This window comes from Lagopus leucura, unplaced genomic scaffold, assembly GCF_019238085.1.
Source record: "Lagopus leucura isolate 7727_CA_CO unplaced genomic scaffold, USGS_WTPT01 Super-Scaffold_100028, whole genome shotgun sequence".
Classification (NCBI taxonomy): domain Eukaryota; kingdom Metazoa; phylum Chordata; class Aves; order Galliformes; family Phasianidae; genus Lagopus; species Lagopus leucura.
Window position 1 is genome coordinate 2,625,311 of NW_024962279.1, and position 26,913 is coordinate 2,652,223.

The window sequence follows — 26,913 nt, forward strand, 5'->3', positions numbered from 1 at the left end:
GAAGGATGGATGGAATGCCTGACCTTTGGAAAGTGAAGGGGGGATGTGGACAAAAACATCCCAGCCCCCCTGAACCACACCACTCTGATGGGGCAGGGAGGGATGGTGGCCCACCTGTCTGGTCCAGAAGGAAGAGACATGAAAAAAATATATAAAATAATAGTAATAATAAATTCAAGCCTGCCAGCATATCAGCCTGGGGTAAAGACTGCCAAGATGCTCTGGAACTAGGCAGCCTCTGCCACAGCTCTCCATCAGATCAGCAGAAAACAAACTGGCCAACAGCCCAGGCTGAGGTTTGTTTCCCAACACCGGCTCCCTGCAGAGCACCCCACACTTAATGTACGCCATGCATTTCACGTGTGGCTCTCGAGATGGAGCAGAAAGCTTCAGTGTTCTTCAGGAGCTGCTCCTGCCCTCCTGGCAGTGCTGCTGCTCAGCGCCCAGCTGCTGCTGCTGTCCCACAGGCAATGCCTCCAGTGATGCTCATCCGACTCAAGGAGGATGGTGCATCCCTGTGTCTTTGGTGCAGAAAGGTCACCAATACAATCCTGTATATGAGTTAGAAATATATTCTGCAGGAACATGGATCCAGAGAGTTGGGATTTTGCTGCTCCAGGAGCTGGTACCCAGAGCAGGAGGGAGCACACACTGATCCCAGTTAGGATCTGGGCACCCAGCTCACTTACACTGAGCTCTTCATACTGCTTCCATAAATGCATGGCACTTGTGCATGCAGAACCATTGCCCCGTGCTTTTCATCAAGAGATGTAAGGTCACTTGCAGACTACAAAGATCAAAAACCTGCAGGCCTCGATTTATGAGCTCCAACCAAAGTGGGGGAACACGAAGGGGGAAAAAGAAGAGCTGAAAGAACTACCAACCACTAAGGAACGTACATAACGATCTTGGTCTTTTTTTTAAAGAAAAAAAGAAACATCAATATAGGTCCTAAGGCTGCTACCCTTGCCCACAGCTCAGACATTGCTAATTCAATAGGAAATGCCTTTGAGGCAGCAGCATCTCCTCAGCTTCCCTCAAACTGAGCAATGCTGAAACAGAACAAACCAGGGGCTCGTTGGCCCAAATGATGGCTCTGAGTTGTCACAGGAACTGCACACAAGGTTGTCACAGCTCTGTGCAGCTGCTGCAGGTCAGTGTGTCCCCGTGCATGCACCCACTGCAGGAGGAAGGGGGACTTTTCTTGGGCAGCAAAGAAATAGATACAGCAATGGTCAGAAGGTTCACAAAGGATCCTGAACCAGGACAAGATGACAATCCCAAGGACAGCAATACAATGAGCTACAGATGGTTTGATTTTCAAACCCGTTAAGAGGTTAAATTGAAATTTCTAACAAGACACACAGAAGTTGAACCTTAAGTATCACAACAGCAGCTCAGTAATTCACTTGTGCAGAAGTTGTGACTGTTGTAAAAAATAAGCTGAAACAACACATGGGATGGTGTTAACATCTTATTTTGCAACACTGCTGAAATACTGCTCATAATGAGACTTTAATTGTGATTTAATTGCGCTGCGATCTGACCGTCCATAAAGAGGGAGCCTGGAGTCCCATCACAATGAGTGGAAAGATGAACCTCATTGTGAAAAACATAATCCCATTTCACGCCATTAAAAGGATCGTATTAATTCCAACTCAGGGACGTGGCACTGAATCACCACCTAAAGCAGGATAGCTGTGCTCTGCCATAGCAGCACCAGCTTCTGCACCCTGACAAGGAGATGGCCATACAGTCAGCACAGCAATGGCCAGGCGGCCATCCAGCAGCAGCATTCCAGCAAGCAGGCAGACCTCTTCCTGACAGTGAAGGCAGTACCACTTTAAAGAGTGAAGATTAATGGTTTGCAACAAAATATATGAGAAGCGATGCGAAAGAGAGAATCTGTCCTCTTTTATTTTACGTCTCGGTAGTGACTGGCCCTGCCTGATGCTTATCCCAGAGGGGCAGTGTTGAAAACAGACCTTACCAATCTAAAATGCACCAACATCTCCGCACTTGGCATGTCAGAGCTTTCACTCTGAATCCACTTAGGTCCTCAAAGCACTTCTCTCACAAACCATCTCTAGGAAGAAAAAGCCCAACCTCTGCTCGCACCAGCTTTTTGGAAGAAGCTGTTTTTATTCGCTTTGGTGGGAGTAACTGATCTCAACGCTTTGCTGCTATGGCAAATGCCAACCTGACACTGGAAGTGTTCACTCACCAAACCGCGCGTGAGGATTTACCTCAGGGCCAAGTTAATGTTTGAAAAGAAATGAACGGAGCTCATAGCAGAGGGTAAACAGCCAGCAGTTCCATCTGGGGTCACGCCTGCTCCTACTCACCCTGAACGTGGCTGACATAAAGCCACAGCTCCTCCCAACTGTGGGACCAGCCCAGCTCCAAAGCACTACTGAAATCATGAATTGCATCGACCTGATGGAAATACCTCACAGTTTCATGGCCATTGGTTATGTAGGGGCTTAGGATCCTGAGAGAGACTTTTTGCAGGACCAAAGAGTTGAACAAAGGACTGAAAAAGCAATTTAAAAATAAGCATATGGGAACATGAGCTCTGGCACATCTCCTGCCCCGGCGCCTGGCACGGGCAGCAGCTGGCACAGGGCACCAACCAGAGTACAAAAACAAAAGGCCACAGCCCAAAACCTCTATAAATGCGCCCCTCCCTCTCAGGGGGAGAAAAAAAAACCCATACATCTCGCCTTAAAGGAAAGGCCATGAGACAGATCTGAAGATACAGCCTTCATTCTTCCCTCGTGAAGACGGCACGATGAACGACTGCTGCGTTGGGCCGCACCGCCATACCCCCACACAGGGGGCCCACTTTAGCACCCTGACACTTATTTCTGATTTCTCTAATCAAGCTATTCTGAAAACCATGAATTATATTCAAGGAAACTTCAGCTTTAGCAATACAGACAAGAAACGGCTGTGTTACAGCAATGCAAGTTTCACGCAAGAACGCGCTACCACCGCTCCTATAATCCTGTCTATTCATTCTTTGCTCTCAGACTAAGTAATAATAAAACAGCATTTATTAACTGCACAGAAGTTCATTGCCAATTCCATCAGCATGAAGGCACAGATGTAAGATGAAAACAATCATAAAAGCATAACAGAGCTTTCTTTCACACCTCTGACAGCCCTGAAAGACACACGGCAGCAGATTCTCCCTTTCTCTTGCCCAAAACAACCAACTACAGTGGTATCTTTTTCCCCTCAAACATAATACCAAAAAAGGACACAAAGTTTTTTTTCCCTTTCTCTTCCCCATAAAAGTTCTCTAGTTCCTCACTCTCCTTCTCAGGGTAAGCAAAGGACCAAGAAATCCCACACCAGCAATATGAAATACTGCTATTCCAATTAAGCAAATTCATAAACGTTCCCCATTTTTGTACTTTGTGGGAACCTACTCAAACTTACAGCTCACAAAAGAAAAAGAAAATATTGCATGTGGACCTGCAAGTCTATAAACCTCAGTTTAATGACAGAACACGTGCACAGCTTATTTGACCTTTGTTTCACATCCCAGTCCCTAATTGTCCACTAACTGCAAGGTCAGAACACCTATTTTCTCTGTTCGTGCTCACAGATGACTGACTCATTTATGGTAAATTTCCTGTTTTTCCAGCCTTGTAAATGTCATATGAAATAGACCAGGCAGTAAAACATATACATTTCCAGGCCAAGATCACCCTAGCACTGCAGCACCAGCGGACCGGGCTCCACACACTGGGAAAAGGAGGAGAATCAGAGTTTGATGCGTGCTTGCATCCTCATCTTCACATTCTTTTGCTTTCTGCTCCAGTGCCACACGCTTCCTGTTGCATGACAGCTGCCATCCCTGCAGTGAGCTTTTTAATCAGCAGAGATGTATTTTAATTAAAACTCTCCTTTCCTACGCATGGAATCCTGACCCATGAGGGAGCTCCCTGCTCAGTGCAGAGCAGAGCACAGAAGCCAACAATCATTGAGAGGCACACGGAGCTGTTTCCAAACCACAAAAAAAGAAGGAAAAAAAAAAAAAGAATGATCAACAAAACCATATATTTCTATTCTACATTTCATTCTAACACAGCATTCAGAAAGCAATCATCATCACCATCATAGCCAGGCTTGGCTCTCCCCTCTGGGTATGGATGATGCAAGGCTCAAGTGCCTGCCCCGACTCCAGGCTCAGCTTTGAACTCTTCTCCCCAGCTCCAGGTAATCCCAACCAGCACTCTACAAACTGGTTGTCTGCCTCCTGTTTCGACCGTCCTGGAACCGAGATGTATTTATTTACCATCAAATTCTGTCGTTTCTGGTATATTTCAAATACAAGTTTCTATTTAGACTAGTGACTGTTTCCAAAATAACCAAAAGTTTAATCACCAGTTGCTTGCTGGGAAGGACTCACACACCTTCCTTCACCCACTGACCACACTGCAACATGGCAGGCTGTATTTTAACACCTACTACAACAACTGATACACCAAAATCTGCCACATTTCCCCATACTTCAGCCTCCTGCCTGCCCCCCAGTCTGGGCAGCCCGCACCAACCGCTCTGTTCCTCAGCAGCGGGGAGAGCAGGCATTAAAGACATCTGGGTTTGGTGGAGTTTGGCACTGTTTGCTGGAATACCTCTACAGTTTCAAAGTTCATTAAGGTTGGAAAAGACCTCTAAGATCATCCTGTCCAATCATCCACCAATATTACCCATTAAAGCATGTCCTTAAGTACCACTTTTGCCCTTAAACACCTCCAGTGACTTCACCACTCCCCAGGCGGTCTGTTCCAAATGTTACTGTAACTACACATTGGGAACCTGTTCCAAATGACTGATGAATGGCTGTGCTTCCGTGCACCTCCACCCACCACACATCCCCAAACTTCTCGATGTGCCCGGACCACATCAAACTTTCTCCTAACGACTCTCTCTATGGAACCTGCCCTTCCTTCCTCCCTCCCTCCCTCCCAGCTGTGTCATCGCAGGTGTCCATCTGTCGTCCCACCCATCCCATAGCAGCAGCACGGGCAGTTTCCTGGCACTGAATTCCAGTCCTGCCCTGGAAACTGCAAATTGGTTGCCACGCTTGTGACGTGACCTGTTGTATCACTGCTTTGTGTATGTGGATACAAAGTGTTTTTTTCTAAAGGTCTCTTACTGTTCCTGTCCCAGCTCAGCTCAGAGCTATACCTGTGCGTGCCCCCACCTAAGGGACAGCAGCCCCACGCCAGCGTTCACCCATCAACGAGCAGCCCTAGGGGACGGCTGGCAGCACTCCCCCTCCCCCAGCTGACAGTTCCACGCAGACACGGAGCACACGCTTACTTTTGGCCAAGTCTCCATCCATCATCGCTGCAGGGAGCGATGCGGGGCTGCAGGAGGGGTGAACCCACCACCACCAGGTGCCGGCCCCGGCCTCAGGGCGCGGGGAAGCTAATCTCACGCAATCGCTTAACGCAAGCTGGGAACGTGTGAGGAGGGCTCGGGACAACGCGCCCCAACACAGGGATGCAGGCGTCCGGCCGCACGCTTGCACGTGGCAAAGGTGAGCACGCGGGCGTGCACAAGAGTGACACGGGCAGCAACTTCTTTGCTCACACAGCCTGAGCTGCCCAAAGGGGAAACGTTCACCTCTCCCTCCACACCTTCCCCACTCGCGGACGCCCCCCGGCCCCTCGCACCTTGTTTGACGGCTTTCACCACGATGGGCTCCTTGCAGCTCCGGATCACCTCCAGCACGTCGTAGCGCGGCAGCCCGGACACGCGCACCCCCTGCACCTCCAGCAGCAGCTCCCCCTCGCTCAGCGCCTGCTCGCCGCCTCCTGCCGCCACCGCTCCCGCGTAGGGGAACTCGCCGTGCTCCGCGCCGCCCAGCAGGACGAAGCCCAGCTGCCCGCCGGGCCCGCGGCTCAGCGCGCACTGCCGCACCCGGCTGGCCCAGTGGTTCTTCTTCTGGACGACCCGCGACATGGTGCTGCGCGGCTCTCCGCGCCCGCGGCGGCGCGTTAAGCAGGTGCGCAGGGGCTCCGACCCGCCGCTTCATAGACCGCTCCGCGCCGCCCGCTCACAGCCATCACCGCCGGCGCCGCGCCCGCATGGCTCCGCGCCCGCGGAAGGGACTTCAAAAAATAAAAAAATAAAAATAAAAACTGAAAAAAAGAAAGAAAGAAAGAAAAAAAAGTAAAAATTTAAAAAGTGCTCAGTAAGCAAATCCGGCTCCTTCTCGCCCTCCCTGTCTCCACCGCCGCGGGGCCGCTTTGTTTTCTCTCCTTCCTCCTCCGCTCTCTCTCTCTCCGCGGGCGCGGACGCGGCGCCTTTAAGGCGCTACAAAGCCCCGCTTGTTTTGTTTCACTTCGCTCCGTCCCGCTCCGCCGCGCTCCGCACCTCCGGCGCAGGCGCCTTTGCACGGCCCGCCCCGGCCCCCGCCCGCCTCCCCGCCCCCGTGCCGGCCCCGCACCCCGGGTCGCGCCGCTCGGGGCGGGCGGAGGCGGAGCGCCCCGCGGGAAAGCCGTGCGCGCGGCGGTGCGGAGGGGCGATGGGTGCCGCGCTTGGCTGCGGTCCGTGCGAGGTGCGCAGGTGCGGGCGGGCGCCCACCTGTGCTTTCGGGTGGCGCGGTGGGAAGGCTCGCACGAGCTGGGAGCGCGGCAAGGAAGCGCTCTGCGGCGCTGGAAGAAGGCTGTGCGCGAGTCCTCGGTTCTCTGCTCGCCTGCTCCGGAGTGCTGGAATTTCTAACGTCAATAATGTTCTCGCGTTTTGTTTTTCCCATGCAGTTGTATAGACGCGGGACAGACTGCACTGATGTGTTTCTGGTGGGGAGGAATGGTATGCGTCCATCCACGCGCTCTTCAAAGTTACCCAGAACTCGTGCAAAAACTCCAGTGGGACTGTCGTTGTGCCTACACCAGCTGTCCCTCCCCGCTCACACTTCATACCTCTAAACCTGAAAGCCAGGCCTCATTTTGAGCAGTCTGATGCTCGACCATTCCCCATTCAGCAAGGAGTTTGGTTGCAGATGTGTGCATGCTGTGTTTCAGTGCTAATCAGAACTGAGAAGTGACCCTGAGGAGCAAAGCCCCTTCTTGTTCCCTGCGCTGCCCTCGGGTGTGCTCTCGTCTCTCAGGCCATGCATGTACCCAAAAGATCTGCGATGCCAACACACCTGGGGGACATATGCAACAGCTGTGGCTGCAGCTCAGCTGGGCTTGGTTCCTGGACCCCAAAAGTGGGATAACAGCAATGCCTTTCCCAGCCCTTCCATCTGTCCCAGATGAAAGAGGAAGTCCTGTCCTCTCACACACAGCATCCCCATCACTGCTTCCCTGCAGCCAAGATCCATCCCACAGCTTTTTCCTCAAATCCCCGTCACTGCAAGCAATGCTCTGCAGCCACAGAAGCTGTGCTCTCCAGCCTGAGTGGCACAGCCAGGGAACGGGGACGCTTTGTCCCATTGAAAGATCACAGCAGTCAGCCCTGTGCTCTGCATGCTTTCATGGGAAGCTTATGGGACTGCCAGGGCTCGAAATGCTGAAATGAATAATGGAGCCCCTTCCAAGGAGCACAGCAGAACCTGCCTCCCTGGGAGCAAAGGGAAATGCAGAAATGGACTCGTGAAATACAAATTGGAACGGAACAAAATGGAACAGAGTAGAATAGTTCCATTGGAAGGGATTTTCCAAAGACCACTGAATCCAACAGCCTGACCTCCTTAGCACTAACCAAAAGTTAAAGCATATTAATGAGGGCGTTGCAAAATGCCTCTTGAACACCAACATGCATGGTGCTCACATCCACTGTTTGGTCTCCATAAATGTTCAGCAGGACTTGATAAACGTCAGTGAGTGCATTTTTTTTCCACATGGAGGAATTCAATTCCACCCCTTTTCTCCATACGCCCCTCCACGTCAGACACCATTTTGTCAGCCTGCCCCTCTGCAGTCTCAGACAAGAAATAAATTGTTTTCCAACTGTTAGGGTAAGCAGTTATGAAACAAAGCTGCCAAAGGTAATGTTGGATTCTTCAGTGCCAGACATGCTTTCATTAAGGCCCACTATATTTTGAAAGAAATTTTCGCTATCATAAGCAGATTAATATGTTATCTGCTACGCCTAGCTCTTACATCCCCTCCATTCCTCTAAAATGTTTCTTTCCACTTGGAGCTTTATTTCTTACCAACGAAAGCTGTGCTGATTCTCTAGGTTGCTGCAGCTGTAGCTGCCTTATGTCTGCATTGGCTGGCTTTGTGACCAGCTACCCAGTTTGTCACTTTTAGGATCAGAGCACACTTTTTATTGTGCCTTGACCAGTAGAAACTGGATCAGTGATCAAGCTAAGTCCCCCAGGGAATGAATGCAGCAGCATGGCTGAAGGGAAGGGTTTGTATTTCATCTTCCTGCTGGCTGATGGCTGTGTCACCCGTGTGAGATCACAGCCCAAGGAGAGTCCTGTCTGCAGCTGGGACCTGGGTGTGACATATTTTCATCACCACTGTTGTGGGTGATGTGTGATGTGACAGCCCCACCAAGCTAAAATTCATCTGGGACTCATGTTGAGTGTCACATGAGTTGTGGCTGCCCTGAGCAGAGCTTACAGAACTCCTCGTGCCTCATGGAAAAAAAAAAAATACATTGAAGAACATTATTTGGAAAAGCAATTTTGCTGGTAAGATTTATGGCGCGACAGATTTAATAGGGTCATTTTCTGTTTGCTCACAAACACTGCAAAACTAATGCATGTGTGATCTGTTCCTGTTGTAATGCTAATGCTGTACTCGTGTCTGGGCCACTGTGTTCTCAAAACTGTTCTTTCGGGTAATTAACAAAACCCACAAAACTCACCCAGTGCTTTCTCTTGATTTTAGGACCCTCCCTTCAGTTTTCCTCCACACACACACTGTGTTTGATTGGCTGCCTACCACAGAGCAGGGAAAACCAGGGACAGTTCTCACCTAAGCAAGGCTCTCTGCAGCCATCCTGCCTCACCTGCTGCTCAGGCCTCACCCCACATGGGATGCCACACACTTCAGCTCCCTGCCCATCACACTGCTGTGAAAAGCTACTTTGGACTGGCTGAGAGCTCTAAGCAGAGCCTAGTTCCCTTGCTCTTCCATCTACAGTAACTATGGTTTGGTGGCCCATCTGTCAGCAGCCTCTAATCTGTCGGGATAAGTGAAATGAGCCTTTCTTCCTCCTCCAGAAGGGGTTTTGTGTGCTTCGAGTCCCACCACAAATACACAATAGAAACTAAAATAGTTTTTCCAAGAACAATGCCAGTCTTGGTCTCATAAGCATCTCTGAAATTTTGTGCTTAAAAAGACAGTGATTAAGGCTACAAATGAAAGCATAGATAACTTAATACAACAGAATGAATTTTTAATTTCCAGCTAAAAAACAGACCCTCAATAGTTTGATATCAAGGGCTTTGAGGCTTCAAAAGCCTGAGCCTTTGGATCCTGGGACAAAAGAAACCTTAAACAAGGTCTGGCTGTTTTCCTGTTGGTACACTCATGCTGCCAGCATCTATCAATAGCAAAATCATGGTTTGCTGCACTTCCCAAACAGGAATTGTTGTCCACAGTAGTCCCAACATCTACCAGAGAGGAACTGTCTGCACTGTGTTTCTGTACAAGCTGGTACTGCTCCATGGTAGCCGCTGCTCTTGGAGGAAGGCTCCAGATCCAAACACATGCAGATCTGGTCAGTGCCACAGAGCAGCCAACGTGGACACACCTGTGGTTTTTCACTGGTTTGGGCACCATCCCACAGCATGCTCCACAGAAGACCATATAACTTTGGGACCACAAGAGCCCAAGAAAAGACAACTCACCCCTCCCTGGGATGCACTATCACCCTCCTCCGCAATTTATTTCAATAATAACACACACAGTGGAATACAAAGCTGACGATCAATCTCATAACCATATTAAGACACTCCAGGGTGTATTTTATAGGGCCATTAATATACTTCTTAGGTGGTTAAAGTCACCCACAGCATCAATTAATGGCACCATAAAGCATGCTCTGTCATATCTTACAGCTTAAATAACACCCAGCAGGCTGGGCACGGGGGACGTGGGCACACTTGTTGGGTGCAATGCAAGAGCACAGTGTCTGTCTGACCACCTGGATGTGAGCACAGGTATCCTAGCAGATATCCTACCTGATACCAGAAGATAGCACGAAATCAGCACTCATTTTAAAGAGCAAGGTTTAAAAAAAAAAAAAAAAAAGACAAAAAAAAAAAAAAAAAAAAAACCTCCCCAGTTAAGAAGCACAGATCTGATTAACTCTCACTGGCACTGTGCTCCTGAGCTTAACAGCTTCTTTCAGGCATACCTTCCCTACAGAAGCTGTCTCTGTTCCAGGATGCGATTGCTGTGGGTGCGGCTTTTTGGCACGGATGGAGTCGGTCTGTTCCCAGCCTTGTGCAGCTCGAGGAGTCCAGAGCGGAGGGGATAGGGCACAGCCTGTTGGTTATATTAAGGATCAGATTTTCTTTGCAAGGCAGGCTGAGCCTGCCACGTCTTAACTTTCCAAAAGATAACTGAAGGAAACCTCCACACAGCATTTGGGGCAGTGGAGGTCTGTGACATGTAGGACACGTAGGACATTTACCACTAGTATTTTCAAAATGGAACAAGCCTTGACTTTAATCTTTCTTGTCTACAATCTATTCACAGAAGGAGGCAGTTTCTGCCCTAGCCTGGTACGTATTAAGTTTTACCACTTTGCATTCTTCCCTCGGAATTTTTCTTTTGCTATTTTAATGGACCCACATGAGTTGAGAGGAACTTTTCAGTAGACAAGAGCTTTACCCTACTATCCTAGTTCATCTGTGCCATATGATAAACTTTCCTCTTTCTGCTTCTACTGATGGAAATGGAGAAGGACTACCTCTGATCTGTGCTACTGAAAGTCAGCACAACTGCCCAAGACTCCAACAGTCCTCCTTTATTCTTCCTTCTGCAGATACATTGAGCCTCTTGGCATCTTCAAACTCACTGCCACTTTTGCTGAGGCAAAAGAGACAACATTCCTTGTTCTTCCACTGGTACACACTATCTCCATTCTATCACCTATTTTCTCCATGCATCTTCAATGCTTAAAACTTAGTATTCTTACTTTTCTTTTTTTAAAACTCTGAAAGCTAATGGGAGACAGCTAAATTAGGAAAGGCTTCTGCTGTAAGTCTTTATAGCACCATAAGTTCACATATTCAGTACTGTGTTCTGCATTGGGCTCCTCACTACAAGAAAGAAATTGAGGCCCTGGAGTGTGTCCAGCAAAAGGCAGCTAGGGTGGTGAGGGAGTGGAGCACAAGTCTTTTGGGAATGGCTGAGGGAACTGGGATGGTTCAGTGTGGAGAAGATGAGGCTCATAGGAGACCTTATTGCCCTCTACGACTGCCTGAAGTCGCAACAAGGCGCAGCGACAGAAGATGCTGAGGGTTTGGGGAAGAATTCCTTCAGAATTGGACACATTCTTCCTTCAGCAGTGCTAAGCAGCTGGGAGGTCACAGCTGTAATTCTGGCAAAAGTCAGGGCAGGCGAGGATGCGGCACAGCCCTGATCCTGCAGCCATCTGGGGAGCGGCTTTGCTTTGCTCTCATGAGAGTGATTTACAGGCATCAGACAAGCCACATATGTAAGGCTGAGCACACACATAAATGTTCTCAGAAGCAGAGCCAATTAACACACCACAGATATCATTCAGTGATTTGGAAGATATACAACCCATCTTACGTTTTGAAGCACAAGAATTCATTGCAGTGTCTGATGTTGTGTCTTCACAGAAATGTCCCTCATCAACTTACTGCTTACTGGTCCTGCAAAAGCAATGTCAAGCTGAAGCAGCACCTACTTCACACAGAAGCTTGATCCAAAGAAAGCAACATCTTGGATATGCGACACCACCCCTGCAGTGCTTTACCCTCTCTGGAAAGATTACCATCATCTTTACTATTTATATATAATAAAGGCCAGAAGCCTCAGCTGGGATGGAGATCTCCCTCTGCTGAACATCAAGGGAGATACTCTTCTTCTCCAAGCAGTTCCAAAAAGTGACTGAGGGCCTGGGAGCAGGTCAGTGGCAGTCAGGATTAGGATTCCTGACTCCCTGCCTAGCATCCTAATATTATCTTGCATTGTCTCCCAGACTGTCTTGTAACTCTTTCACATGAACCACAGGCCTGAATTAGCATGTCTCGCTGCATAATCTGCCAGATCGTCCCGCGCACTAAATTAACCAGGGGCTGAGCAAACATCATGGGAACAGCTCTTGTATATTGTATGTGGGCTAAGTTTCTTCCTGCAGTGCTGTTTGCTCTGTATTTTCCTAGCATCATCATGGAAGTATGACAGGCTGAGGGGCTGGCTGTATGCTCCCTCCTGCTCCAGCCTCACATTTTCTGCAGCCCTGGAGATTAAGCTGGGCTTGGCAGCAGCGCTAACAAACCAACTCCAGCTGGGTGTCAGATGAGATAGTGAACAGCAGCACAAGGGCTTGGATGAGCAGCAAGCAGCTTGTCCTCATGGCACACGCTGGCATCCTTCATGTGATATTTACAAGCTCCCTCCCTTGTTCCACAGCCAATGTGACAGTGGGCTTTCCTCTGCCACATGGGCATCTTATCTTATGGCATATCAATGCAAGTTTCAACCTCCTCTTGTAGAGAAAATCTAGCTTCCCACTGCCAGTAAGATTTGAATGACCAGATATGGGGGAAATGGTGCAAAGCCCACAAAGTTCTCACTGTTCTCCTCCACAAGTGAGGACATGGAAGCTCAGAACATGAGCAGGGCTGGACCGTGAGGAGAGGACAGAATGTTCAAGATGGTCCACACAGTCCTCTGGACTCTGCCTTGTACAGCTGCTAAGCCATGGGACTGGAAGACATGTGGGGCCTTGGGCAGAAGCAGAATGACAAGTGACTCGCTGAACACCATCCCTTCCTGGCAGCAGGATCAGTACAGTCAGCTGTGACATCTGAGTCACATCCCTGGGAGGCTCCAAGAGGAAGCAGCTCCACCTTCCTGCTCTGCACAGCCCAGATCCAGGCACCCACAGCACTGCCCTGCCCTCAGCTTATTGCCAGACTTGACATGGAAGAAATTTGAGTGCTGTCTCCATCAGGCAACAGGAACAGCTCAGCTCCAAGTGCTCAGCACTCAGCATGAGATCTCAGAGGCTTTCCACAATCCAAGGCTGCTCAAAGCCTCACACAAGAAACACATCTATATAGCACCACAAGGGTGATGAAGACTGCCTGCCATACATCTATGTATGCCAATAGTCACATCTCAGCACTGTTAGGCTCATTTCTTTTTTTACTGCCGTAGAAGTCTTAACACTTCTGACTTGCATCAAGTGAGCTTTTATTTGAAGATCTGGATCCATGGAAACAGAACTACATCACAGAGCAGCAAGTGGTTCACTCAAGAGAGAACCAGAACTGGGAGAAAGCCCATTGGAAATAACCTTGCACGAGATGTTGGTGCCTGCCCTTATCAGATGTTGCTCCTCTATTGCTCTTTGTAGACAACACGCAAAGCAAGAAATTGTCCTTGTACTTTTAACGTGCTGGTTATAAAGCTGGTTCTAAAGTACATGGCTCTGTTTTCCATCTCCTCTGTGTGTCGCCAGGCCCTATGTACAACTCTACTGGCTGGAGATGAGTCATATTCATCCTCCACAATATGACAGGAATTAGACTCAAGGCAGAGTGGAAGGTTTGCTTTGGACAAGGTCCAACTTCAGCATGTCGATAACTTCGGAAAACACATTGCTCTCCAACAAGCAAGTTTCAGCTCCTAGATGATTCAGCAGCAGCTCTACAAGGAAATATGGATGTGAGAAGTCCCCCTAGGAATTCCCACAAAATTCTTCATTAAAATAAAATGCCTTGGGCCCAGCAATTGGATGGAAACTGGGAGATGAGAATTGTGCTTTCATGTCTGCAGAGACTCCTAAGTGCTGGGAAATTTTTAGTGGAGTTTCAGGGCAGGAGAGGAAAAAAATGTTATGGGTAAGAAGGCAGAAACCAGAGGGCTGAGCAGGAGAAGGAAGGAATATGGAGCCCTGGGTTTGGTTCCAACCTCTTTGAATGGGCTGTAACTTTGTGGTCACTAAAAGCAGGAAAATATTGAGTGGGTAAGGGGAAAGTTGCAGTGAGAAACTTTTAAAAGCCACGTATGCATAAGGCAGCCTGAGAAATGGGAAGAGGCAAAGACAGCTCCAAAATCCCATCTGAGCACTTTGGGTTTTGGATGAGATCCACATCTACTTTAAAAAAAAAAAAAATAATAATAATAATAAAGGGAAATATAAAAAGTGCCAAAGAACTGCCTGACACAAATTAATTTCTGAAAGGGCATAGCAAGCCAAAGATGAAATATTCATCTCCTCATCTGTTCTGACCTCTTTCAATTCATTATCCTGATGTTAACTTCAGCACCACACTTAGCTTCTGCCTGCATACAAAGTCAGCAGAGACCAGCCAGCCCTTGCTCAAGGTGTAAGGGTTTTTCTGAACACATTTCAACAGCAGACATGATGGAGGGAACTGAGAGCTATCAAACCACTGCAGCAGCACGAAGTTACTCTAATCAGTGTCTCTGGGCAAACTGCTTCATGCTTGGAAACGCATTCCAGGAGATGGCACAGCCCTGCTCCCCTCTTTCATCATTCATCATAGCCTCTTGACCCACTGTGCCCAAGAGAGCTGTGCAAGGGTGGATAGCACCTTCTGAGCACACTCTTGCAGAGAGCAACATCCTCTCACTGTGAAGTTCTCCAGCTCGTGCCCGGCAGAGCTCATGCTCACCTACACGCAGCCTGTGGAGAATCCATCATCAGTTCCATAAAGGAAACCCTTTTACATTTCCCTGTGTAGCACAGAGCTGCCCTTCATCCTCCAGGAGTCCCACCATGGCACTCAACTGCTTGGAACCCCCTACACTTCCAGACTCTAATTGCTACTCAGAACTGACATTTCAAAGGATGCCACTTCATTCTCTCATTTGTGTAGAGTTTGCTCATGTTTTTTGCTTACTGCTGCCTCTTCCCCAGAGCCCTCACTGGTGAATGCAGCTCGCTGATGACCTCTCCATTATAAATAGTTTCATATTTTTAAATAAATACAGGCTGGTGCTATGGTTATGTGGATATTTCATCCAGCCTGCAGCACAAAGAGCTAGATCTGACAGAAGCAACCACCACTTTATTTGTCTTGCTGCTGCTTATTCATCAGAGAAAGCAAGGAGAAGGGGCCAGCACCCCCATCTAGCAGTGTACAGCAGTGGAAGTCTTATTTTAAATGCATCGCAAGAAGCAGCTTCTCATCACAGTGCAGCAGATGGAGGCAATAAGGAGAAAACTTTCTGGTTGTTATCCAGTTACTTGAGATCTACAGCACTGCAGAACTGTTAGCAAGCCACAGAGTGAATCAGAGGAAGGTGCATGGGGGTTGGGGGGAGTTCTTTTATATGGGTTTCCACTGCATTGCAACAGAATTAACACATTAGCTTGACATTTAGCCGATATAATTTATTCCTAATATGGGAGCAAAATGCATCCTGAGCAGTGGTATTAAAAATCAGAAGCCAAGCCAAACGTGACAATGCAGAAAGGGAAAGAGCCCACATTCAGGTCAGATTTTGCAATATGTTGGATTTTTCAGCCCAATAACTTTTGTTGTCCTGATTTCCCTCCCTTCCCTCTGTGTGTATGCAGATGTACTACACAGATCACAGTGGACTTTATCCAGACATGTTTGTCCCTCACAGGCATCTTCCCATGCAGCGAAAGGCTCACAGGCTCACCCAAGCAGCACCCAGGGTCTGTGCTTGCTCCCACATGGCACACTGCCAGTCCTGATGCTCCTCATCTTCCATTCCCAGCCCACAGCTTCAACAAAACATGGGGTGTGAGCAGGGCCTGCTGCCAGCCAAGTCATTTACAGCAATAAAACCCATCCCTGTGGACAAGGAGGAGCAGCAATAGCTGATACCAACTGTTCTTCAAATGTTCCCATCCCAAGAAGGGTGCTCCTGGGCTTAAAAAGCATCTCCCAGAGCTGAGAAACCCTAACCTTGCTGTCACACACCTCTGAGCAGTTAGGAATAGCAGGTACATGGGTGCACTCCCAGGGAGCCTGTGTTGGCATGGGAGCAGCAGAAAGATCTGCTACCCCCAGACTCACAGCAAACAGATGCATAGCAAAAAGTCTCTCAACCAATTTTCTTTGCAGAGAGCAACGCAAAACCTGCCTCAGCCTGAGAGCTCAACTCAGGACAGCAGAGGTATAATTACATAATTGCCAGTAAATCGCGTTATTTATTAAAGTGCTTTGCATAGTACAGCAGCCTCCAGAGGAGGCAATCCCTGCTGTGGGCAGGTCCCCCCACGCCACCCTGCTTGTCAGACCAGCTCCTGGGGAAGTGACAGCCTTGAGGACAGGCACGTGCCCACAGCCCCCATACTGCCCTCTCCTCTGCTCTCTAATGGCCAAGCACTCATGTTAGTCTCGGATCACTGAGTGCCTGAATGGTGATTCTGTTATGTAAGTTGTGCATGCACGTACACATGTGTATATACACACAGAGCCCTGTGGAGTTAACCTGCCATGCAAGACAGGGTGGGAATAAGTGCTGTGTTATTAACCTCTGGGAAAAAATAACTGAGAGCATTGGCTAAGAAAGGGACAAGAGCTATAAACTATCTTCCCCACACTTCCTGAACTGCAGTTCACAAAACATTATGTTCCTAATTAAAAAACCAGGAAGTTTTAATGTCAGAAGTGGCTTTTGAGACAAAGCGTAGGTCTTCCTGCTCATTAAAATCTTCACTGCATATAATTTCTTTGCCTTTAACTGTGAGCTTTAAGGTTCTTCCACAGTTAAGTCGATAATTGGCACAGATCTCTCCCCATCACACAGCTCTTGCAGCGCTGCTGGTTGGCTGCACTGTGGGTGGATGCTGCTTTCCCTCAAGTCCCTTTGGGACCACAGCTGTGAGTCCTCTCGTGCAGAGCACAACATGCTGGAAAGCTACATCCCAGCTCTGGGCAGCTCTTGGGCACCAGACAATTCTCCTCCACTCTGGAAGCTGTCCACCAGCCCAAGGAAAGCTCAGGGAAGATGCTCCCTAATATCATCTACACCACTTGTACTCAGCACTGCAGCTCAAGGCACACCTCATTTGAAAAGTAAAGACTTCCTCTGAGTTATTGCCCATTGAAAGAAAAGCAATAGGGTTCTTTACCCAGATTTATTCACTAAGGCTAAATAAGACTTAACACCAAGATCACCTGCCTTCCAGTCATGCTTCACTGACAAACAACCCCCTTTCCATTTGTGTTTCAGATGCAAATTCATTAAGTCCAGTGTATTCTGCATTTCTCACAAATGCAGACATAACTGCAATCTCAGATGAGGGAGGAAATGCTGAAGTGGCTTTTTTCCTTCATATCAAACACTTTTCCTCTGTGCCACAGCTGAGGGACCTAAGGACTCCTGTCCCACCCCAGGTGCTGCAGGGACAGAGTCCCCACTTCCCTCCAGAAACCTGCCAGTACTAAAGAGAGGCTATGAGAAAGAAAGGGGTGGACTCTTCAGCTGGGTTTGTTGTGATACGACAAATGGTTAAAAAAAAAAAGAAGAAAAAAAAAAATAGAAAAAAGAAAAGGAGAGATTTAAATTGGGTATAAGGAAAAAGGGTTTCATAGGATAAAGGTGGTGACACACTGGCATAAGCTGCCCAGAGAGGTGGTAGGTGCCTTGACCCTGGAAACACCCAAGGTTAGGCTGGACACATTCTGAGTCCCTGATGGGGCTCCATGTGTCCCTGTTCACTGCACAGGGGTTGTAGTAGACAACCTATAAGTGTCCTATCCAACTCTATACCTGCTCTATTCACCACGAGCATAGCCAACATCCCAGAGGAGATGGGATACATCTATCATGTATGAACATACCACAGTAGCTTCCCTACATGCACAGGTGGTAACAAACCCATTTCTTCCTGAAGTTATGGAAGAAAAATAAGATGTAAAACCAAGTCATACTCAGTTTATGTACTTAATTCCCAGCATGCAAGGATAAGAGCACGCCTGTGGCCTATCCTACACTGCATCTGATTCTCATTAGGTGCAGTGATTCCTGCTCAGTATGGTTTTATTACTCCCAGTGACACAACCCCATCCAGGCAGCTCCCTCCCTGTGCCTGCTCTGAGCAGATCCGTGTCAATGAAGCTTCCCAGCTGAGCACACCGAGATCTGGAGGTACAGAGGGAATTCAGCTATTTGGGCACAAACCCTCATCTTAAGGTGCCTTAACATTTCATTTTTTCAATTAGTTAATTTGATTAAAGAAACTGATATTCTGGGATGGGAACAAAAACTGAGTTCTTACTTATGTTCATGGCCACCTTCAATTGAGGGGAAGTGTGTCATATAGAGTGCTTGGGGCATTTCACAAACATCCATCCTGATGGTAATCCTTCTTATAAAACGCAGGTTTACCTTGCAGCAGAAATCCCTGCAGCAATCAGCCAGAGAATGATTTAATATATTCAAGGATTTTTTTTTTTTTACTGGCAAAGGAACAGGAGAGCTATGGATTTACCCTAAACCCAAAGTTCTTTTGTTAACACTGAAAAGACTGAGGAAGTTACACAGAACAAAAACATTAGCTATCCATTGCTGAAGCAGCAATAAAACATACAAGTTTAAGCTGAAAAGAATAAATCAGGTTTTGGTCCACAAACTGAGATACCCTCACAGCCCCAATTTCATGGTACTCTGCATGACCAGCCTCTGCCAAGAAAGAAGCAACCAAGAAATAAATGTTCCTTACCACTTTCCTGGCTCACAAGAGTAGAGGGGCCCTTCAGAACAACCACAGACACCTGAAGTCCACAGCCTCACTGGGGCTGCACTAACTTCTAGGAGCAGCACCAGGGCTGCCAACTTAGTGCAGCAGAGCACCACGGTATCTCCTTCCTGCAGAGGGATCTGGGGATGCTGTGCTGCCTTTATATCCCTTATCACAACTACCCTAGCACCTGGTGACAGCCATTAACTCAGAGTCAGAGGCAAAAGCGGTTTGGGAAGGGGTGAAGTTTAAGTGAGAAATAGAAGATATATTCAAATTCTGAGCAGTGAGGGTCTATGGAGGCAGGAAACATCCATGTGCCATGTGAGTGAAATGGCTAATGAAATCAGCAAAGCTCAGCAGCTGTGAGTGAGCCACGGGTCAGAGACTGTGGAAAAAGGCAGGCATGGAACTGATTAATTGAAGGTAGCTGTGATCTGTCTACCAAAAATTCAATCAAGCAATTAGTACTGGGCAAGGAAGTGTTTCTGCACTTGGAAGATTTGGAAATATTTCTTTATCTCAGGACAAATGAAATGTGAACTGAAAAGGGGAAAAAAAAAGCAGCTGAAGTCTGGCCTGAATCTCTAGATTAGTTTGAAAAGCACCTTTTCCACTCTGGCCTTATTGTAATTACTTTATAATTATCTTACCTCTGAATATGAGAAAGATGACTCAGAGAGGATATCTGGAAAGCAATTTCATTTTAAACACTGAAAATATTTCAGGCTGTTAAATAAAGCTATATTGAAACCTGTCTTCTTAAAGTGAAAAAGACATTTTCAACAAGTCAGCGTTTGTTGGGTTTTTTTTTCTTTGAGAAAAAGTCTTCCAGCTAAAAATCCTTGACCCCCTCAGTCATTGTCCATGGCACGTTACCAAGCTCTAAAGGCAACAGCTTTGGAGAAGAAGGTCATGTTTTCTCAGTTATCCTAAATGAGACACTCTGTCAAACAGCACTTATTAATTATCCAGACGTTGAAAGCAAAATACAACCAAGGGAAGTGGGACAGGACGGTCACAGTCCACATCTCCTTCACCTCCTCAATCCACTGCTTTTCTTCTTTGTTTTAATTATTTTAGTTATCTTAAATGAGACATCAGTCAAAAACACAAGCATTTCTCCAAAGGGGAGACGTAGGAGATAAGATTTCAGTTGACCCTTGAATTCATAATGGAGTGACTCAGTTTCCCATGACAAAAAGTTTAACTTGTTAGGCAGTAAGATTCCCCAGAAAGTCAGGAAAAGGCCAAAGCAGAACCTGCTACAACACTGCACAGACACAGCCCCCAGCACAGAGCAAAGCTTTTTGAAAAGTGCTCTGTGAACAGAGAGCCCCAAAATCGCATCCCAGCACACATACTGCTGCCAGAAGCCTTGGTTGATGATGGCAGGACAAGGAGGAGCCTGGGGCATTCCTGGCTTCAGGAGAGGAGCAAGCAAATCAAGGTGCCCTCATGCCTAAGGGCTTCTTCTCTTCCTGTGGAGAAGAGACCTTTTGAACAGGGACCTGCAGGCTGTACAGCTCAGCCCAGCTCTGGTCCCAGAGCCTGGTGGCACCTCCCCTGAGCAAAGGACACAACACAGAAATAGCAACATGTCTCAACAATTGGCACTGTGCTGGAAAGGTGACTTCAGTTTGCCCTTCGGCCCAGGGACAAAGGACTGGCAGTGTGATGATGGGAGCTGTTTGAGTCCTGCCTGGCAAGAGGGGAACTGGCAGAAGCACCACATGGCTTTTTTGCAGCAAAGAAACAAGGTCAAGGATTCAGCTCATTCCATCTGTGGTATTTCTACGTTGTAATTTATTTAACAGTAGGAACAAGAGGCCCTGTCAGAAATCAAGACCCTCATAGTCCAGGAGAAACAGGAGAGACCAAGACCTCAAAGCTGCTGTTCTCCAACTCCAGCTCCCCACTGAGGGCTTTGCCATCAGGGATGATGGACCTCCAGCCATCCTTACTCTGCAGAGAGCCCTCAGCAGCCACCAACAAAGCCCTCACAGCTCTGCCTCCAGCATGGATGGACTTCACTGGGCACAGGGTAGGAGACAAGGCAGGTGCAGAGGCACAGCGGGGCAGCCCAAAGGATGGGAACCAAGATTCAGCTGTGGCTTCCTATTGGGCTGTTATTGTACAGGAACTTACTCCGTTCTCCTTCGGCACCTTTGCACTTCACTGACAGTATCATTAAGTGAGCCTTGAGCCTTTTGGATGCTGTAAGCATCCTCCTGCATGAATTATGCCCTCAGTGAAAAAACAACTTCCACTCCCAGTTACATCGATATAAGCCTTCAAATGATGAATTCAGCTTTGCATCAATGCCTTTGACAGATACAGGCTCCTTGAGCCCAGCTTGGCTGTGACTCAGACATGGATTTCAGCAGTGCTGTGCTACAAACACAGCTTTCCTTCCAGTCATAACTCTGCTCAACCTCTGCTCGTTTGGGATAGTTGGGGCTGAAAGCACAAAGTGCACCTTCTCCATTTTTTCGCCCCATCCCATCCTTCCAGCATTTAGGGGAGGATTCTGGTCTTCTCATTCACTCCATAGAATCATTAAGGCTGGAAAAGACCTCTAAGGTCATCAAGTCCAATCATCAACCCATCCCCACCATGCCCAGTAACCACGTCCCTCAGTGCCACATCTCCATCAAGCCAGCGAGTTCCTACTGGAAATCCATCCATCTCTACCACACATAAAAATTGCATCCTGAATAGAAAAAATTTATTAAAGACAGAGTTGTTCACTGCAAGCGTAGCCCAGGAAGATTTGGGGTTATGGTTTTCCTGGGCTCATTTATGAATTGTGGTCACTCCAACATGGTCCTTTGCTGTCACATGTCACTGCTGAGACATTTGATGTAGTCAGCTTGGTAAAGCCAAACTCCCTCTGAAATGAAAATGGCTTTTCCCCAGGCAACAAGGGTGTTCAACTGGCCCTAGAAGCTCAGGATATTGGTTATAGATAGTTAAAAAAAAAAAAAAAAAAAGAGGAAAAGAAGAAAGAAAAAAAAAAGAAAAGAAAGAAATCTCCCTCTGGATTTAGTGTATAGTCATTAACAAGGTGTCCCACAGGTAGAACATGATTTATTGAAAACTAAAGAGAATGTCCTGGTTTTGCTAGAATGGAGGTTTTTGTTCTACTTGGGGTACTTTATATGAAACAGATGCACAGTCGATAAATCACGCTGTCCTGCAGTAAGGATAGACTGCATTTTCTGTATAAATTATCTTGCTCTCTGTAGGCAAAAGCTAGGGATGAATACAGGGGTACTCTCACATCCTAAAAATCATTGATTATTATTGTTGGAGAAAATTAATCCCTTGGCTAGCAGGATGTAGCTGTGGCAAGAACAGTCGATGCAAAACTCCTTACAGAAATCACTTCCAGAATAAGAATTTGATTAAAAGATGAAACAATGAGGATACTTGAAATTTATGACCAGCAGGACACGCTGCTTTCTCAGGTTTCCCTTAGAGTGTTTCAAATGGCTGCCTCCAAAAAAAGCAAGCCCATTCAAATACTTCTGCAAGCTGAAAACCTATTTACAAATTTATTTTTTTTTTGGCAATGCCATTAATCAGTGCTCAGGCAGCTTACAGCATGGAGATGTAGCAAGGAAAGCAGCAGGACCCACCAGCCGAGAGAGGAATGGTCTTTGTTGGAGAGCTGCTAAAATATGTATAGAGAAAGCCATAACGTGGGTGGCTTTATACAGGACTTAGAATGCAATAGGATATTGCAGTTTTTCAATAAAACTAGTGAGGAGCAGTGCCACGGGACAGGATTTCCTGGAGCTTACTGCTTACAAATGATAAATATGTAAGACACAAGGCAGAAGTTCACCAACCACTGTTCCTATGTGGCTGCATTGAAATGTGGTGTTTAAATGTGTTTCCTTGCTTCCCTTCCCACCACGTTCAGTGAATTGTTTGGAAAAGGGGTGTTTTCTTGAAAATGCCCATGAGAACGGTGAGCGTGGATGGTGGCATGGCACAGAGCAAAGATCTGAATGGAGCCAAGCTGAGCCCTGCCTCTTCCCTTGCTTTTCTTCATTTAAACTGCATAAGCTGCAGATGAAAAATATATAAATAGGGATTCTATATATAGTCCCAGGATAAAACTGTAGTTCATTTATGACAGCTGACAAATCCAAAATGGGCAATGTAAGTGCATTACAAAATGATTAAACCTCAAGTTCTCTCCCCTCCGGCTAGAAGGGCGCATTAACATTACATTACCCGCTGAATAATGTAATCTGCTGCAGTTTTCTGCCAATTCAGAAATATAGCCAAAATAGCCCTTTCTTTTCTATTTACAGATGGAGTCTCAAAAGCCATCTTCCTTGCGGCAGATACAGCATCTACTCATTTAAGTTTGCTCAGATTCAATAAAATCCGAATCCTACTGAGTTAAAGTTGGATTGAAGCATATTCTTGGTTTTAAGCCATACAAATGGCACGCACGCCTAGGCTTAGGCCCCTGCTCAGGGGATTTCAGAGGTATCGGACTACATATCCCTGGAGTTGAGACTGAAATCAATACCTGGCACTTGTGAGGGATGTAATGGATTCAATCTGACCAAAGCTTTAATTGCGTTTTTCATTATGATACAGGCTTTTCTATGTCTTGTGTTTAGAAAGAGTGTTTCAGAGCACTGTATGGAGGATCATCGAATATCCTCATCGATCAGTCTCCTGTTCAGGGTGCTGCTCTCTACATCAAGCAGTCAGATGGGTGGATGGAGATGGGGTGTCTCAGGTGTCCCCTTGGCCATCTTCCAAGCTGCAGAGTGCAGAGGTGAAGCAGCAATAATTTACTTCCAGATTTACAATCATAGCTTGATTTTAAGATACACTGTCATTAGCTCTTTCCTAGTTGCAGTCTCATGGTGGCATGACAGCTGTTGAAGGATGTGAGGGAAAAAAACAAGTATGTTGGAGAAAAGGTTGTCTTACAGAGAAGTTTAGGTTTGTTGGTTTGTTTTCTGTGGGGTCTTAGATATGTTCAAGGGACAGCAAGCTGCTTCTTAAGAAGCAGGATCAGAGAGTCCAGAAAGGAGTAATGGTCCCTTTGGATTTTTGCAGGGCTGCTTCTTCACCTCGCGGTTCAAACCCTACTTTATGGTACACACCACTTAATACACCGTGGTCCCCTTCAGCTCAAGATGATAGGTGATGAAAGCCATGCTGGAAATGGAGTAAATCTTATCTTTCATCTCCTGTGACCTTCAGGGTTTGGCCAGGACTTGCCCAGGGCACACATCTTATCCGGCTTCCCAGGGAAGGCACCAGATCAGAAAGCCCTGGGGGAAAACCCCTGAAACAGCTTGTGCTCAGGTCACGTAAGCAGTACCTGTTTTTCCAGCAAATTCAAAGCCGTGGCTATAAAGAAAGCCAGCTATCAGCCTTCTTTTTCAGCAGCTTTAGTGCAGATAGGAAAGAAATAACATCATCCCATTTACATATGGAGTCTATTTTTCCTAGGGAAAAACAACACACTTCTTTCAAAAAGTGCTGTTCTGTCAATACTGCTGCTGTTCACAAAGAGGAGCTATCTGACAATTCAAGCTGAAATTGGCGTCTTACTAAGATCTCAGTATCAAGACCTGAATGAAACTGAGCTGGGAATGCTTGCCATATTACACTTCCACTCAAAGTCTTACAACAGCTGGTTTTATCTTCACAGCACTGATCCCTGCTCCATTCAGGAGGTGTGAGAGCTCCTTCCATGGCACACAACAAAGGGAGAACAGAGAGATTTCTATCCACGGTGTTGTTTCCTTGAGAGCTGCATGCACTGCACAGCGTTCATCCACAGGGATGCTGATCCCAACATAATTTGCCCATCCTGCCCTTTGGCTGCAGTTCCAGATGTTTGCAATACCACTCCTCCTAAATATGACTCTTAGAAATGATTTGTAGTAAATCTTCCAGGACAAAATAAGCAGTGTTAGTTATGGAAGTCCTTTAATCTGGCTGCACTGATGGACACCAGGAAAACTGCCCTTAAATTCTGCTCTGCTTGGGAAAGCAGGACAGACAGCCTGCTGCAGTCATGTTAATGAAATTTAAAGTGCAGAAACTTAAGGAATAAGTGTGTGGATGTGAGAAAGAGTAAATTGTCAGAATTTGGAGCATGTTGGAAGACAAGAATGTGTGGGTAGCTTCTCCTGCATGAAAAATTGCATTGAAGTGCATGGTAAGCCAGCTAATAAACCTCCTGGTAGCAGAGATCGCTTACTTCCCCATTGCAACAGATTGAAAGAATTGAGGACAATCTGAATTTTCCTTCATTTCCTTCAAAGAGTAATAAGAAAGCTAATTTGGCTGGTTATTTCTGATAACCCCCTAGTTATTACCAATAACCCAGTGCTCCATCCCTCCTGTGTCCATGAAAGCTGTTTCTGGATGGGTGCCCATTACAGACCCCCCAGGCTAACATGGTTCCAATTGCCCAGAACCACTCACCCTGCTGAGCCTGGCCATGCAGTGCTGGCCCCATGCAGCCCAGACGCACCTGAGAGCATCTCCTGACTTCTCACTGATCTTCTACATTCACAGCTGCCCAGCAGCTTAATGCAGTGCTGCTGGCTGGAAAATTCAGACCAGCATGTGTGCCCAGCTGGAAGCCTCTTAATGGAGACCCCTCGCTTTGAACGCGATTCCAGTATTAAGCACAACCACAGAAAGGTCTGAGACAGCTTCAGTGTGCAAGTGCTGGGAAAAAAAGAGTTATTATCAATAGGATCAGGTGGTGAAGCATCCTCATATCAACCAGATTTTGGGTTTCGGGCTGCTCTGTGTCCTGTGCTGAGCTGCATCCCTGCCCCGGCCTGGGTGCTTTGGCCAAATGTATTACCTGTAATAATGTGCCTCATATACGCAACTGTCTTTCTGCATATATATTTTGAAATATTTAATGATGTGTGGCTGAAACGTAGTGATATCTTCCTAGTGGAATGCAAGGGAAAGCTCACACACACACGGAGACATTTTATCTGTATTGGCAATTAATAACCAGGAATTAAAACAAAGCATAAAACCAAAGTGTTTTAGCTAAAGCCATGGGATATGAGCCCACAGTTCCAGTCCAGCCAGGTTTCCACAAGGCTTTGCTGCAGTGAAATCCAGAAGACAGGGAGCTCTACTTTTTAGTTATTCATTTCTTGTAGGCCCTGGGCTTCTTGGTGTTTTGGCGTCCCTCAGCTCTCTTCACATCCTCATGTTCATAAAATCACACTGATGGAGATTTTTCTCTTGTATCTGTAGACTTGTTTGAAATTGGAATGGTCAAATGTGAGTTGTTTGAGTTACCAGAAGTCACTGCAGGCTGCTCTGGACACAGCACAAACGTTTGTTCCAGGATCTAACCCTCAGTAGTTCACTTGCACTGTGACTCCAGTCTTTATAGAGTGTCTAAGTCAGCTTCACTAATGCTTCTCATCAATTTGACAGCCACTTAATAAGTTCAACAGCTATCACCAGTGCTATGCCATTAAGAAATCCATTGCTTTAGGTGACAATTGACGCAAGACTGCGCATTCTCCAAAGCGTATGCAAGCTAGATAAAAAGTCTAAACCTAACTTGGTTAAAATAAGTTTGTTCTGAGAAAAAAAAATAAATCACTGGAATACCTGGCTTGCATAAGATTACCCAGCTTACAAGGCCAAACAAAAAAAAATATTGAAAATGCTGCTCTTTGATTTTGCAAAATTACTTTAGTGGATTCCTCTTGTTTCAAAGAAAGAAATCCAAAGGCCAAAAGTAATTTAGTTTCATCAATTCATCTTTAAACAGAGATCTCCTGACAACCCTCAGCATATTGCTCTTACATGATCAGAATAAGTGAAAAGAAAATGTTCCATCTCCTAGCAAAGCTAAACCTCTTCCATTGCTCTTGAATACAATGAGAAATTGCTTTTCAATATTAGGCTCACAGCACGCCTTCACTAAGCAGAAATACTATTTACATTCTTCCTTAGAGAACTTTAAATTAAAATCATTAGCTACCTTACATAATTTAAGCT

The 26,913-nt window shown here is 46.7% G+C and overlaps 1 protein-coding gene across 20 annotated transcripts in view; it reads right to left on the reverse strand.

Annotated features, from left to right (window-relative positions):
• The window catches only part of MAGI1 (membrane associated guanylate kinase, WW and PDZ domain containing 1), a 291,018-nt gene extending 285,021 nt beyond the window's left edge, over positions 1–5,997 (reverse strand). For all 20 annotated transcript variants that reach the window (XM_042880907.1, XM_042880898.1, XM_042880910.1 and 17 more), the window contains exon 1: positions 5,694–5,997. In XM_042880907.1, coding sequence (XP_042736841.1) covers positions 5,694–5,982 — 289 coding nt within the window. In that variant the 5' untranslated portion in view covers positions 5,983–5,997. The remainder of the gene's footprint in view (positions 1–5,693) is intronic.
• Between the last annotated feature and the right edge of the window lie 20,916 nt (positions 5,998–26,913).